Source organism: Panthera tigris, chromosome D3, assembly GCF_018350195.1.
Source record: "Panthera tigris isolate Pti1 chromosome D3, P.tigris_Pti1_mat1.1, whole genome shotgun sequence".
Classification (NCBI taxonomy): Eukaryota; Metazoa; Chordata; class Mammalia; order Carnivora; family Felidae; genus Panthera; species Panthera tigris.
In genome coordinates, this window is record NC_056671.1 from 78,226,374 (window position 1) to 78,242,784 (window position 16,411).

At 38.5% G+C, this 16,411-nt stretch overlaps 1 protein-coding gene across 1 annotated transcript in view; it reads left to right on the forward strand.

Moving 5' to 3' along the window:
- LOC102958633 (glutamate decarboxylase 1-like) overlaps window positions 1-2,955 on the forward strand; it is a 36,967-nt gene extending 34,012 nt beyond the window's left edge. The window contains 3 exon segments of the mRNA XM_015536799.1: window positions 93-160; window positions 1,261-1,287; window positions 2,790-2,955. Of these exon segments, the coding sequence (XP_015392285.1) occupies window positions 93-160; window positions 1,261-1,287; window positions 2,790-2,955 (261 nt within the window).
- The last annotated feature ends 13,456 nt before the right edge of the window (window positions 2,956-16,411 follow it).

The window sequence follows — 16,411 nt, forward strand, 5'->3', positions numbered from 1 at the left end:
TTAACAATGAAATTCATTAAAATACCCCTGAAATACTTAAGGAATTAAGTAGAATTTTAAGGATATTTATAAAATCTTTATGTTTGGTTTAGCCTGAGTTCACCAATGTCTGCTTCTGGTATTTCCCACCAAGACTTAAACACATCCCACATCCCAGAAGGTTTTGAAAGAGATCAAGAACTCCAAAAGGTACATGCGCATGCGTGTGTGTGTGTTGTTTTTAATTTTAATAATGCCTTTTAAATACTGTGTCTGCATCCTTAGTTTGATTGGTTAGTATAAGTGGTCATGTGGTCCCAAGCCACTGATTTAATACTTGTATGGAGATGAGCTTAATCTCAACATATCAGCCATTTTGCAAATTAATCCAGTCATAATTTATATAACTGAAAAATATTAATTAAGTTCTCAATATGCAACAGGCTGAGTTTCCTACCCTTTGCTTAATCCATTCATCGGTTAATGTATGTCAGGTGTTCTAATAGGAGTTAGAGGTATAAAACGAAATGGACAGAATCCCCGTCCTAAATTGGCTAGAAAGCTTAGTAGGAGAAAAGACAAGAATAAAAATAATAACAATTCCTAACAGCAACAGAAGAGGTAGTTGGAGAAGTATTATAAAATTTGAGATACTTATCATAAGGTCATCTGAGCAAGAATAAGATTTTAGTAGAGAACAATGAACGATAATAGCTGAAAAAACAAATCCAAACAAACATCATAACAAGGGGGATTTTGTTCTTTACTTTAATGATATATGTTAAAATGAAGAAGATCACCATTATATGTAACTTACCACATATATTTGTTGTAAGTTTTCAACCCATCTTAAGCAGACATCACATAAGCATGTTTTATTTTGAGTTATACTAACATCACAACCACTTCTCCTGGGTTAATGTGAGGTGCCCTAGGATAAACTGAACACTGTCTGATATCAGGGTTTAAGGGCTTCAACTTTAAAAAAAAGATGCTTATTTCTGTTCGGAGAGAAAGCACGTGCAAGTGGGGGAAGGGCAGAGAGAGAGGGAGAGAGATCATCTTCTAAAGATTTTTCTTTAATGTTTATTTATTTTTGAGAAAGAGACAAAGCACGAGTGGGAGTGGGGCAGAGAGGGAGGGAGACACGGAATCTGAAGCAGGCTCCAGCTCTGAGCTGTCAGCGCAGAGCCCGACGTAGGGCTCGAACTCACGAAGCGCGGGATTGTGACCTGAGCTGAAGTCGGACACTTAACAGACTGAGCCCCCCCAGGCACGCAGAGAGAGAGAGAATCTTAAACAGGCCCCGTGCTCATCTTGGAGCCCAACGTGGGGCTCAAACCCATGACCACGAGATCCTGACCTGAGCTGAAATCAAGTCTGGTGCTCAATAGACTGAGCCACCCAGGCACCCCAAGACCTTCAACTTTTTATATCATCAAAATTCCCCTGGGTTTGTGGGTTGTCAATTAAGCATCTGACTTTGGTTAAGGTCATGATCTCACTGTTCATGGGCTTGAACCCTGCGTCAGGCTCTCCGCTGTCATCAGGGAACCCTATTCAGATCCTCTGTCTCCCTCTCTGTCTGCCCCTCTCCTGCTCCCTATCTCTCAAAATTAAATATTTAAAAAGAGCACTCACGGGGCTTGTAAGCCCTAAGTGAAAATAAATATTTTTTTGTTTTTTTTTTGTTTTTTTTTTTTTTTGCTTCTCATATACCCCTTATTTAAATATTTTAGTTTGAGACAGGTATTAAGTGAAGCTTTTCATTCTTTCTTTTCTAGATATGTGTGATCTTCCACTCAGGCAATTACTACCGATTGAGAACTAGTGAGGCACGTATTTACACAGACTTGCAAGTGGGCTCCTGAGGTACACACAGCTCGTTTAGCAGACAGCTGACCCTCCTAGGGCTCTGTACATGCTCCTGGATGGAGGGCAAGGAGGAGACCATGAGACGATTCTTTAAATTATTGTCTGCAATCACTAATATCTATTATTTTATGATCATCTTGCTTGATTAAAATATTAAATAGGGAAGGACATTACATGAACATTATATATATGTTTGCCTCTGCACTGCCAGTGTATTAGACTTATGGGGAAGTTAAGTCACGGATGGCATCTGTAGCATTTCAAAAGTAAACTGTGTGCGGAAGCCGAAGTTACCAGCAGAGGAGCAGGTTAAGTAGTTAGAGAATGCCCTCTTCTGACTTTCCCGACTGTCAGTGCTACTTTGCCCTATAATAACAACGCAAGAGTGTATTAATGTGGTCCACCGCCACACGCATGCTGTCGTCTGAGGAGCCATACAAGACAATGACACTGACAGAATTTGTTTCTGTGCAATTTACAAAGAAACTATGCTTTGCTGCAAAACAGTGACCTTGCAGAAAAACTCAAGACGTGGTATAATCCTTCAAATGATGAAAGTCATAATACCAAAATATGCTACTATTTTTCCGTTTCCTACTTCATCTCACCTCTTTCTCGGGTACTTCTATTCGAATTGCCATATAAATGTAAGCAAAAATGTCACACCACCTTTTTTTAATGCATTCTAGCACACATCATTTTATGAGTTTGGTCATTGTCAATCACGGAGTAATGAGAGCCACAATATGAATATAGAACATGTTAGAGTTTTTTTTTTTTTTTTCCTGTGCTAAGCCTCTTCTTAAAAATTATCCCTGATAGTTTAAATTGCCTGCAGTTTACTTGGAACTGATGATAGTCATGTAGCCATCTAGAATGTGGGAGGGCATATACTTATAAAACCACCTTTTAATAATATTTACATTTACACACAGATTGCTCCAAAGACAGTTGATAGAGAAAGCCACAGCCATGATAAGCTACCAGCCATGCGGAGACAAAGTAAATTTTTTTCGAATGGTCTTTTCCAACCCTGCCACCAGACGAGCAGATGTTGACTATCTTATTGATGCCATTGAAAGGCTTGGAAAGGATTTATGAGACTTCAGTGTGAGCTTGAATACAAGTGTGAATAGCCACTTTAAAAAAATCTTTTGCTGAAGATAACAAGAAAGGAATACCACAAATGTATCCTCTCTTTTAGAACTTTTGATTCTCTTTTATCCTTTGCTACTAAGATGATGAAAGGAAAGCCGGTTCACTGAAGATCACAGATGATTGATAGATAGATAGATAGATAGATAGATTCAAGTTTGTTGATATATTTGTTATTTTCATTAGTTCAATCAAAACTATTGAAAATCTGTCAAATATCAGCTACTTCTCTTGGGGTGTTTACAGCACACTAGTAAGTAAGAAAGACAAAAGAAATCCCTCCTCTTGTAAAGAAAGACATTCCATTGTGGACATTCCGTACCTTAGCATATATTTACATGCTTGAATTAATTGGATAAAGCCTTCCTGAATGGAAGTCATTTTCAATATCATGTGGTAGTATTCTGTCTCCGTAAAAAATAAAATGAAACATACCATGTTTCTTTCCCCTTTTCAAACAAATCAGGTGAATAAAATGGTCTCTATTTTGGAGCCAAGAGTCAGGAATGACAGAGGCTGAGATATCTCCCTTTTGATCCTTGCCTTTTTATTTAGAAGGGACTGTGGGCCTACCATGTTTCTGTGCAATAATTTAATTCATTTTTTTTACACAACACCATTAAAAAAAAATATTTATTTTTGAGAGAGCGCAAAGAGGGGAGGGGCAGAGAGAGGGGGGCAGAGGATCTGAAGAGGGCTCTGCGCTGACAAGCTGAGAGCAGCCAGCTAATGTGGGGCTTGAACTCACGAACTGAGAGATCACGACCTGAGCTGAAGTCGGACGCTCAACCAACTGAGCCACCCAGGTGTCCCTCTGCGACACCATTTTTAATGTCTTTAAAGATCAATTGCAGCTCATCTTTTACAGTTCTCCAAAAGTGTATCAGCCATATTTCATAAAATGGAATCAGGCAGCTCCATATTGATGATATCATTAGCGTTTTTCAGCTCCATTTTTGAGATAATAATAGCTAACATTAATTGAGCACTTACTGTATATCAGATGGTATGCTACGCATTTCAACTTGCCCAGTCTCATTTAGTTCTCCATTAATGCTATGGTTTAAGTGATTTATTATCTCCAATTCACAAATGAGAAGACAGAGATTTAAAGAGTTTAAATAATGTGTTTAACATCATGCTGCTGCTAAGTAATGAAACCAAAATTTGAAGCTAGGTAGTAGGTCTCTTCTCAAGTGTGCGTGACGAAGAATCTGGCAAATGCCTTGCTGCAATTAACATTCACTACCGACCAGTCGAACGCTTTGTCAAATCACTTGACTTAAGCAGTTCTCTTTGCTCTTCTCTGAAGGAATAATAATGATGCCCATGCTACAGGTTTTCATCAGAATAAAATGGTTATGTTAAATATTTTTTAAAATCGTGTTAGATTTTTTCTTTTACAAAGTGTACATGTATCAAACCACCGTGATGTACACTTTAAATATCTTATGATTTTGTCAATCATACCACAATAAAGCTGAAAAAATAAAAAGATTTTCTCAATATAGAAAGAAAAATCAAAAGATTCTGTAACTTCAAAGGAAGCTGAAAACTTAAAACTTAATATCATGTACTGGGAAAAGTAGAGGGAAATACAGGGTTGAATCTGGAGAAAAATATAAAGAGGGAAAAAGCTTAATGTTGTATACATGTAACTCCTTCTTTATAGCCTGTTGACAGTTTGCTTTCCTCCAGTAGACAAAGAAGAAGCTGGAACCAGTAAGAGACCCATAGCCTTGGTTGTGTATAGGCTCGGTGCATAATTAATGTTTGCATGGCATATCTGATTTTTTACTATGTCAAATAGAACCAGAGATTTAAAAATATATACTAAGTAAAAATAAAGTTCCATAACATTGTTTGTCTCTTCATTAATCATTCAGGGTTTCAATCAAATACTGTCACGTTTCTTTATTACAGAGGACATTGTACCCTTCTGGTTTCCAAGCTGTGTAGTGTTCATGCAAGTGAAATGTGTAAGAACTTCTATATTTTAGAAATAAAAACACATGAATTGAGATAGATATTCTTTTCAATTGTTTTTCTACCAAATAAATAAGACATTTCAGTCCAAAGTTTTTCTCAGAGGAAACATAAAATTGATTATGCTACAGACTTTGATAGGCTGTGTCTTTGTGAAGTATAGGGGATGGCAGTTTAATTATCTAAGTGCAATGTATCCCTTGATAAGAATTACTGCTCTAGACAGGAGGGTTTGTTCCAAATGTGATCTGGTTTGTCAGGCTTGGAAACATAAATCTGCTTCTTCCCTATGCATTATGCATGATTGCCTATCATTACATAAAGGTTATCAAAGAGAGATTCAACTTTTCCTTATCCAAAGTGTGCCTCAACTTTCTTTGTCCCTGTATTCACGATTGTAGACACTGGTTTTGTTTCTTTTTAATTTTTTTAAATGTTTATTATTTATTTTTGAGAGAGAGAGAGAGAGTAAGCTGAGGAGCTGTCAGCACAGAGCCTGACGTGGGGCTGGAACTCACAAACTGTGAGATCATGACCTGAGCCGAAGTCGGATGCTTAACTGACTAAGCCACCCAAGTGCCCCTGGTTTTATTTCTTAATAAACACTTGAAAATAAGAACATAGTAAATCATAATACTATTTCAATATAATATGCACATCGTGTGGGTTATATGAAAAGTTAGAACAGTGCTTTCTTCCAATAGCAATTCTATGAATTAAGAAATATCTTTTGTAGAGTTTCTAGAAATCTACAGTCTGATTTATTCAGTAGTGCCCTGTTAATAACAACTAACCTAGTAAGAATTGTTCTATCTATTATTTTGAGGTATGCAGCATTTTTGATGATTTGGATATCTATTTTACACCGTGTTGAAAACTTGTGACATTTAAATTAAAGAAAGGATAACATTCATTAACCTATGTCACCCCCAACCTCCTTGACCTCTGATTATTTTTTATTTTATGGCCAATCAAAATTATTTTAGTCATAGAACACTTAACCATTTTTCCCACAGCTATGTTCCCTCAAACAAGCATCTGGCATTAGCCTTGAATTACATGAAATAATGTGTGACTTTGCCTTCCATAACTTACAGAAATTTTATAGAAAGAGCCCCTTTTTTTCTGCTAAGAGATTTAGTTTAACATGAAATTTGTTTTTTTATTTATTATTTATTTATTTATTTAATGTTTATTTTTGAGAGAGAGAGAGAGACAGAGAGACAGAGAGGCAGAGACAGAGACAGAGTGCGAGCGGGGGAGGTGCAGAGACAGAGGGAGATACAGAATCCAAAGCAGGCTCCAGGCTCTAAGCTGTCAGCATAGAGCTGGACACAGGGCTTGAACTCAGGGACCATGAAATTATGACCTGAGCCAAAGTCTGACACTCAACCGACTGAGCCACCCAGGAAACCCTAACATGAAATCCTTAAAGGAATATTACCAAATTGATTTTTTGAACTTTTACCAAACATATTTTCAACACAATGAATGACATTCATTTAACCAACAGAGATGCCTACCAGAGAGACTGTTTCTCTAGAATTTAGGGTACAGTGGGGTAGACCAAAAAAAGAAGTTAATGTATTTCTTACAATTGCATTTTCAATTCAAAGTGCTGCTATAGACTTGTGCATAACATATAGGCATTTATTCTGATGACAGTTTCAAGGATGTGTTAGAGGAGGCACAAGCCTTGAGCTCAGAACCCTAAAGACTATTGCAATAATCTAAGGAAGGGTAAGGGCCTATCAGTGCCAACCAATAGGGAATTAAGAGCTATTTAGGAAGTAAAATGGCCAAAATGCGTTGGGAACAGAAAAGTTCAAAGAGCCTGAAAGGTTCAAACGTTCAAAGAAAAGCTCAAAGTTCAAAAGTTTAATTTCTAGCTTGAGAGACAGCTTAGATCTTAGTAGCACAGAAATCCAGAAGGGAGAGCCTTATTAGTGTGATGTCAGTGGTCTATTTATCTTGCATACCGTAAACAAACCAGAACTTACCGATTTAGAGAGCTTAGCTCTCTAGAAAATACCACATAAACTGTGTACCTGAGTATAAAGTGGAGATGGTTCACGACTGAACAAGCTCCCTTCTGTGTAATTAATGTAGAAGCATACATTACTTAGAGACTTGGTATGTTAGTGTAGGTCACAAAGCATCCTGAACCAGCATGAAGGGATCTAGGGAACCATCTGACAATTCCATACCTCTTCCTACTTTGTGCTTCACAATTACTTCCGTCCTCAAGATTCTTAGCACAGCTCACACTGGACAAGATCTCGGGTTCCTCTGAGTCTCATTTGACAGTCGGATCCCTTGATTTATCTCGGTGATGATCTGGACCAGGAAACTGAGAAGGAATATTTGAAGACTCTGGTCTAGTTAACTCTTACCTATTTCCAGGCAAGGCCCGCAGGTGTGGGCCTGGAACAGGGAAAAAGCACGGAAGCCCTAGGTTAAGTATGAACAATCTCTGTTGCTGAATCAGGTTGCTCGATACCCTTGCCTTCTTCCGCTTTCTGTCCGCCCTTGGTTTCAGCCCAGTTGGTCCTTTAATGACCCTTGATGAAGGGCCAAGGCTTTGGAATGTTTTTCCCCCTCTCCCCCTCAAATGTTTGAGTTTGACATTAGTCCTCCATCTAGGACTCAGCTTTTAGTGTTCATTCTTATCAACCAGTCCCTTGCTTTTCCTCATGGGCTGTTGTCAGACCCTTACCCCCCAGCCCATGATGTGGAGTGAGGAGTGTGGAGGACCAACCCCAGCCAGTATCTGTGCCTCATCTGTCGCCTTCATCGTTCGCTTTCATTTGGATGGTGCCTGACGCTTTCCCTCAAAAGTGCACCTATCCTGCAAGATTCAACTCAAGGTACTTCCTCCTAAGTCTTTCCCCTAGTCCAAAGCCCAGTATGGAATGTGACTACAAACTCAACAAATATTTTACAAGAATATCGGAACTTATTCCTCCAATCCCATGTGAGAGGTCGTATCTCTAGCTCCCCATTATAGTTTTCCTTTCACAAATAAAGTAGTTAATGGACATTAAATCTTTTTGATCTTCACTCCCATGTGGGATGTCTTCTGACCTAGAAAACAATTTTGCAAGAAGCTTCCTTGATATGGTGATGATAGCAGCTATGCCAATGTTGTTTAAATTACAAATAGGAATAATGGATATCCCATTAAGACATACCTATATATTCTCAAATCAGTGAACCATTTCTAAAGAACACAGATATGCCTTAAATTCTGCACCTCATTGGGTATCACAGTCTTATGATCTCTTGACTTCCACCCAGCATTCTAACATTTCTTGTTAACAGTACCTTTTAATTTTCTTTAAAATTAAGTTTGGTACAACTAACTGCAAACCTTGCCATGTTTTTAATTATAAAATAATGAAATTAGCTTTGGTAAATAAAGTATAACAGAACTGTAGGCTACAGTTCCTTGAGAAACTGTGTATATTTTTGCTATTTTTACTTTTATTTTTTTCTTAATCTAATTGAGTTCTACAACTGCCTGTTTAAATCACTGGTAAATTACATTATGCAAATCCTATGAGACTACATCGAAATAAAAAGGTTTTGTATAGCAAAGGAAAACAGCAAAATACAAAGGCAACCTACTGAATGGGAGAAGATACCTGCAAATGATGTATCTGATAAGAAGTTACTATTCAAAACATATAAAGAACTTGTGCAACTCAACACCAAAAAACCTAAACAATCTGATTAAAAAATTGGCAGAGGACCTGAATAGACATTTTTCCAAAGAAGACACACAGATGGCCAGCAGACACATGAAAAGATGCTCAACATCACTCATGATCAGGGAAGCGCAAATCAAAACCACAATGAAATATCACCTTACACCTGTAAGAACAGCTAAAATAAAAAATGCAAGCAACAACAAGTGTTGGCAAGGATGTGGAGAAAAAGGAACCCTTGTGCATTGTTGGTGGGAATGTAAATTGGTATAACCACTGTTGAAAACAGTATGGAGGCTACTTAAAAAAAATTAAAAATAGAAATACCATATGATCTTGTAAATCCACTATTGGGTATTTACCTAAATAAAATGGAAACACTAATTCAAAAAGATACATGCACCCCTATATTTACTGTAGCATTATCGATAATAGCCAAGATATGGAAGCAACCTGAGGGTCTGTCGATAGACGAATGGATAAGGAAGATGTGGTGTGTATAATCGCGCCCAGGTGGTTCATCTCGTTAAGCATCTGACTCTTGATCCCAACTTGGGTCTTGATCTCAGGGTTGTGAGTTCAAGCCCCACATCAGGCTTCACATCCATCTTAAGTGGGCCTGAAGCCTACTTAAAAAAACAAAAAACAAAGATGAGATCATGCCATTTGAAACAGCATCGATTGACCTGGAGGGTATTATGCTAAGTGAAGTAAGTCAGACTGAGAAAGTCAAATACCATGTGATTTCACTAATATGTGGAGTCTATAAAAACAGAACACCAAATGAATAAAACAAAAAGCAGAACCAGACCCATAAATACAAAGAACAAACTGGTAGTTGCTGCAAAGGAGGCTGAGGGTTGGGCAAAATTGGTGAAGGAGAGTGAGAGATACAGGCTTCCAGTTAGGGAATGAATAAGTCATGGGGATAAAAGGCACAGCAAAAGGAATATAGTCAAGGATATTGAAATAGCAATGTATGATGTATGGGGACAGACGGTAGCAACACTTGCGGAGAACAGAGCATAACATGACCTTACGGAATCACTGAGTTTTACACCAGGAACTAATGTAACATCGTGTGTCAACTATATGCAAATTTAAAAAAATCCTTTGTAACCATTTGATGAAAATGTGATAAGGGCTAACAGTAACACCTAATCTTTGATAGCTGTTTTCCAGTTTAAAATCACCTTGGCATAATTTATTGTATTGTAGCTGATCCTGTTTTCTAAAGAAGGCACGGTCGCAGACTCTAAAGAGGTTAAGAGCATGGATGCCAAAACCAGATTTCCTGGGACCAAATCCTAGCTCTGCCCCTTATGAGCAAGGCAAATCAGGCAAGTTCCCTGCTGTTCACTTTCCCCATCTCTATACTAAGTACTGACGGTACTTCCTCACAGGTTGTATGAGAATTAAATTAATCAGTTTGCATATGTTGCATTCTTTAAATACTTCCTGGAATGTCATAAGCCCTCAAAACATGTTAATATTATCGATACCACAAACACAGGCTTTACAGGTGGTTTTTTTTGTTTGTTCTTTTAGGTAGGTTTCACACTCACTATTTTGCTTCAAATCTCATAGTCTTTCTAGTTCGCCATTCTGCCTTTCTGTGTGCAAAGATTTGGGTTAAAGGCATGATGTGGAACAAATAGTCTATAGTTGGGCTTGGAAGCCTAGTGGAAACTTGACAGGTGGCAATGTCAGGAAAGGTATGACCTGGAACAGTCTAAAGAAGAAAGATGTAAAGATTATAAATCTGTTACTTAAGTGAAAGGTAGTTCAAATAATTCAACAACACCCCTAAAATTGAAACACTTCTCATCGTACTCTGGTGCAAAGAACACCACCTTTCTGATAAAACGACCTGACTTTATCAGAAAATGTAACATTAATCTAGAAGGAAGACCTATATCCTTATCTGGGGAAGAAATTTTACATGGATTTCAGCCTGCACTATCCTTGATCCATGGTCGGTTTGCCTGTCTGTCTCTTACATTAGCATGCATCATGAGCTTAGTGTCTAACAGTCTGAGATAACAGCAAGAAGAAAGGCTAGTTTTGAGGATTCTACTCCCGACGTGTACCAATATAAAGAGATGTATGAGATAATTTATGAGAGATTCAGGGATTTTTGAGACAGCAGGCAAAACACTTGGATCAAAACAATCAATGCTACATTGGCTGAGGTTGGTCCTCTATTCCCAGGCAGGCTATATAATCTCAGCTACAGAGACTTCGTATGTATTTGGAGCTTGTACTTGGAACCGACCCGTGATTTCAAATTTTCTCTTGGCAACCCTGTAGTCCTGTCTGAGAGCGTTTTGCCACCGCGGTCCCTTGGGAGTATTTCATGCCAGAGTTAATCTTTCACAGATAGTAAACACAGTATTTCCAAGTCTCAGCTCCCTTATTGACATTCCTCAAGCCATTTAAAGGTAAATAGGAATAGAAGTGAAGTCATCTCCAAATTATCCTTGGCTTAGTCAAGAGCTAGAGGTATGACACAATTCATAGTTTATGTTAATTCCCTTTGCCCAGATCACATATCTCAGGAAATAATTGGCATAATTAGAAGTGCAACAACCTCATTCAACACAGTTAACTTTAGCATATGCACTCTATTTCAGTGATTTATGGGTAACTTTGAAAATCAACATTACTCAGCCCCTCTCAAATCCTCTGGATTGATTTTTGTATAATTATAGCAAATGCATTCAGTAACTGTGTGATAAATTAAAATTTCCTCGGAACAGATGACTTATGATAATTCAACAGTTCCGGATTTTTGTTACAAGGACTGTATTGAAAATGTAAATGCCCCCAGGAAATAAGATGACAAAACTGTGAAAATGCTATATAGAGTTGTTTTATAGCTTTGTTAAATGTGGTCTCTACTTTTTCCCTCGATTTCCAAAATGAAGAACATTTCTGTGGTTTGGTTTTTCTCTTATGTGAGAGGAATAGTTTTGTATCCTTTTTCTTTTCATTTTGTGCTCACCTTTCACCTCCTAACTCCAAGACCATTAAAGATAGAGACTTCCTGGTTGAGTATTGTGAGACAGGGTTCAGGCTAGAGCAAGTTTTCCTTCTGCTTTGATTTGTTCTGGGGTGGTCTTAGTTAGGCGTAAGAAATATTATAATAGGCTGCTATGGGGGAATAGTTAACTCCAGGCTCCCCTCATTCATTCGATCTGGCTTCCTCTGTCTTGCATTGTCAGTGAGGTAAGGTTAATGCTCTCACCTTGACATGACTTCATTTATTGGTAAATCCATAATTCTGTATTCTTGCATTCATTCAGCCCTTACACACGTCTCTTGGAACTTCAGAAATTTCAGGGGCTTTCCCCACACCATGTTAGTGATGCTGGACTCTCTCAGAGAATTGAAACATAATAAGATATGCCACAACTTTTGTGTGTGTGTGTGTGTGTGTGTGTGTGTGTGTGTGCTTTGGCCTTTCCCTACACCGGTTTGGGATTTTTCTGCTCTCTGCATTCACCATCCTACTTTTGCAAGAGAAGAATGTAGACATTGTTCTGGGAATGCAAAATAGTGCAGGCATGTTGGAAAACACTTTGGCATTTTTGTAGAAAGTGAAGCATGGACTTACCGTAAGACCTAGCAAATGCCACTCCTAGGTATTTATCGCACAGGCATAAAAACTTATATTCTTATAAATCCCGCATGCAAATATTTCTTTATAACAGCTTTATTTCTTTAGTTCGCCAAAAATTAGAAACAACCCAGATTCCCTTCAACCAGTAGAGGGGCAAACATACTCCATTGTCCATTCTCAGCAAGAAAGAGGAACCAACTAGTGACTCCATTCATAACACAGTTGACTCTCAAATCCATTTTGCTAAGCGAAAGGAGTTATATACGAATTGTAGAAAAAGGCAGAATTACAGAGACAGAGGTCAGATGTACGGTTCCCAGAGCAGAAGGTTGGGGGAGGGCTTGTCGCTAAAGAGGCAGCAGCTTGAAGGAATTTGGGGGTGAAGGAATTCTGTATCAGGACTATAGTGGTGGACACATTACTCCATGCCTTTGTCAAAACCCATAGAACTGTATACCCCAAAAAGTAAAATTTAAAAGAGCCTCTATTTTACAACCAGAGCCACATGAATAATTTCTACTTTGGCAGAAGATCTGAACATCTACTTTGACAGATGATCTGAATATGAAAATAACAGTGAGCCACAAGAATTTAGGAGAAATCGGTGTTGAAAAGGATCCCATTTAATGGGCTTCTGAGTGATTCTACTCAGGCAAAGGAAAATGGAGAAGCTTATATCAAGTTTCTCTCCTTAATTTCAAATGACTGATCCCTCACTGGGTCTTTTACATTTGTTGCCATGACAACAGAGATGTGGAAAAAGAGAAAATGCTAACCATGGTCCTTTAGAAATTACATATTTGATAGGATGATGTAACTAAGAAAACATGATAGTGCAACATATTGCTTCATAGGCTCAGCCTGGGTTTTCTTTTGATGCAAGCTGTCTTCCTAACCATCCCATCAATTTTTATGATCTCAAACCCTGGTGAATCACTTGCCCTTGATCCAGTGATCCTCACAGGCTATGGTTTCTTTAGACCACATAAGTCCCTGCAGTCTCTTCCACTAAAGAAGCTACCCTGGTCCCCTGTACACAATTTTTACTGGTTTGATAGTTTTCCTGAAGCTTCTTCATCTGCAGCAGAAGAGAAAGTCATTGCCCGACTGGCCTGTGGAGACAGACAATCCTCAGCGTTATGACTTCTTAACTCTGTCTTCATAGATCTATCCCCACTTTGGGTGTTGATAACACATAGGAAATCTTTTCCCAATAATGTCTCATTTAATAATAGAGATTTCTTATGTTTAGCCAGACTATTAGCTCCACAAGGACAGGGACTATCTCTCAAAGACCACTTTGTAACCAGCGCTGATGACATGAATGCCAAGAATACAATTGATACATGTTTTACTGACTGCTAAAACTGAATACATTACATTGAAATGGTATGTTTGGCAAACTGGCTCTCTCACTGGACAGCAAACTCTTCTGGGTCAGGGATGATATCCTATTCTAGTCCTGGGAAATAATGGGACTACATTGACGCCTAGTATATCAATGAGTGTCAGGCACTCAGATGGGCACAGATAATACTTCAAGATTTTGAGAGCACTATAGGGCGGTGGAATTTGGGATTGTTTTCCATATTTGTTTGTACCACATTTTTAATGTCTCATCCCCTGTTCACAGTAGAGAAGTGATAGAGGAGTGTAGAATAATTTAACACAAAGAGCATATAAACCACAGACGTATAAAAACTGCATTAAAACCAGGAGTTATTGGGGCGCCTGGGTGGCGCAGTCGGTTAAGCGTCCGACTTCAGCCAGGTCACCATCTCGCGGTCCGTGAGTTCGAGCCCCGCGTCAGGCTCTGGGCTGATGGCTCGGAGCCTGGAGCCTGTTTCCGATTCTGTGTCTCCCTCTCTCTCTGCCCCTCCCCCGTTCATGCTCTGTCTCTCTCTGTCCCAAAAATAAATAAAAAACGTTGAAAAAAAAATTAAAAAAAAAATAATAAAACCAGGAGTTATTTCTTTCATTAACCATCAGATATGGCCCTAAACGAGTCATGGAATGTCCTGAATTCCAAGGTCTTGGGTGGGTGTATCATAGGGAAGCAAAATCAGAATTTGTAAATATAATGACTTTATCTGATTATTTGCTACACATTATCTTGCCAAGGTTGTTGTGGCATTCTCCTCGATCATAAAGCAGTTTTCTTCAGTGCGCTGTTAGAGAAAGATTACTTGCCTGAAATTTAGTGCTTTGGGTGTTTGAACCTTGTTTTATTTCTGGGAGTTCTTTTACTCAGGGTCATGGCCCCTACATGTTGGCCCCATCCAGGGATTCTCCAGGGGAGCTTTTTAAAATAATAAAAAAATGCATGAATCTACCCGAGACAAAATAAATCAGAATTTCTGAGGTTGCGATCAGAATATTGGTCATCGTTGTTGTTTTTTAAGCATTTCTAGTGATTCTAAAAGTTAGAGTGGAATCACTAGTTTATAAGCCAATAAAGTTAAATAGAAAAGTCTGACCTCCCTGAGTTCTACCTCCAGAACAGCCACCAAGAAATTGGCTAGTTGCTTGAGAGAATGAATTTACACATTTATCAGATACAGTATCTTGCCCTACCATATTTGATGAGAGATCAAATATTTACTCTGAGCCTAAATAAAGTACCTAATTGCCCAAAAGAGCTCATTATCTAAGCATTGAATATGTTAACACTATGATCTGTGATGTTTGGATACAGGTTTTAAGCAGAAAAATATATGTTTGTTCAAGAAAGTCTTATGAGATTGAGAGAAACAGTTATTCACCCTGGAATGCAAATTGTGAAATCTTATTTCACCCATCTCTTTTCTCTAAACTACACAGAAGCATGTCTTTTGTAAAACTATAGAATTCAAGCAAAAAATTTTTTAACGATACCTAAAGGTCTCAAAAAAATGACTTCTAGGTCAGTTAAAGGGATGGCAGATGGCCTATTTTGTTTCTCCCTCATCTACTCATGTGTATCAAGTAAACTGAGAAAACTTAGAACCAGCTGCTTAATAAGAAATAAAAAAAAAGACTGATTTAATTAAGTGCAGGAAAAGAGTAAGAATGCGACAACACCCCTCATCCTCTCTGTAAGGCCATTCGCCAGGTAACAGAAGATCATGGGGGAGGGGAAGGGGGAAAAAAAAGTTAGAGAGGGAGGGAGGCAAACCATAAGAAACTCTTAAAAACTGAGAATAAACTGAGGGTTGATGGGGGGTGGGAGGGAGGGGAAAGTGGGTGATGGGCATTGAGGAGGGTACCAAAAAAACCACATCCTAAAGTTAAAAAAAAAAAAAAAAAAGGTGCCTCAGGGTTGTTTTTCTCTCCTGCCAGAGGAAGAGCAAACAATAAAAGAAAATGATGCCTCCTAGACTACAGCTCAGCTTTAAATCTGGGAAGAGCTGAAGGAATGGTGTGCGATCTCCTGGGATTATCCAACAGAAAATATGGCATCACTACCTAGAGCACTTGATGTTCTGGCTAAGACTGAAAACATTATTTATTTATTTGTGTTTTTTTAATGTTTATTCTTTTTATTTATTTTTTTTTAAGAGAGAGAAAGAGACAGAGTGTGAGCAGGGGAGGGGCAGAGAGAGAGGGAAACACAGAATCCGAAGCAGGTTCCAGGCTCTGAGCTGTCAGCACAGAGCCCGACGCGGGGCTCGAACCCATGAACTGGGGGATCAAGACTTGACCTGAAGTTGTACACTTAACCAACTGAGCCATCCAGGCACTTTTGCAAACATTTTTAAAATGGTCCTCACATTAATTTCTCTTTTGAGAAACAACAGCAGCTTGTTACTCATGGACTCATTTTATCCATTAGGTGTCACTGGCTGTATGTGGCAGGGTGGGAGTGACAGCTATTTTCAGGGGCTTACATTACCTTTGGATCAACTCCTTTACTGCACTTAGAAAAATAACAGTATAATTTTTTTTTAATTTTTAAAATTTATTTATTTATTAACATTTATTTATTTTTGAGACAGAGAGAGACAGAGCATGAACGGGGGAGGGTCAGAGAGAGGGAGACACAGAATCTGAAACAGGCTCCAGGCTCTGAGCTGTCAGCACAGAGGCCGACGCGGGGCTCGAACTCACG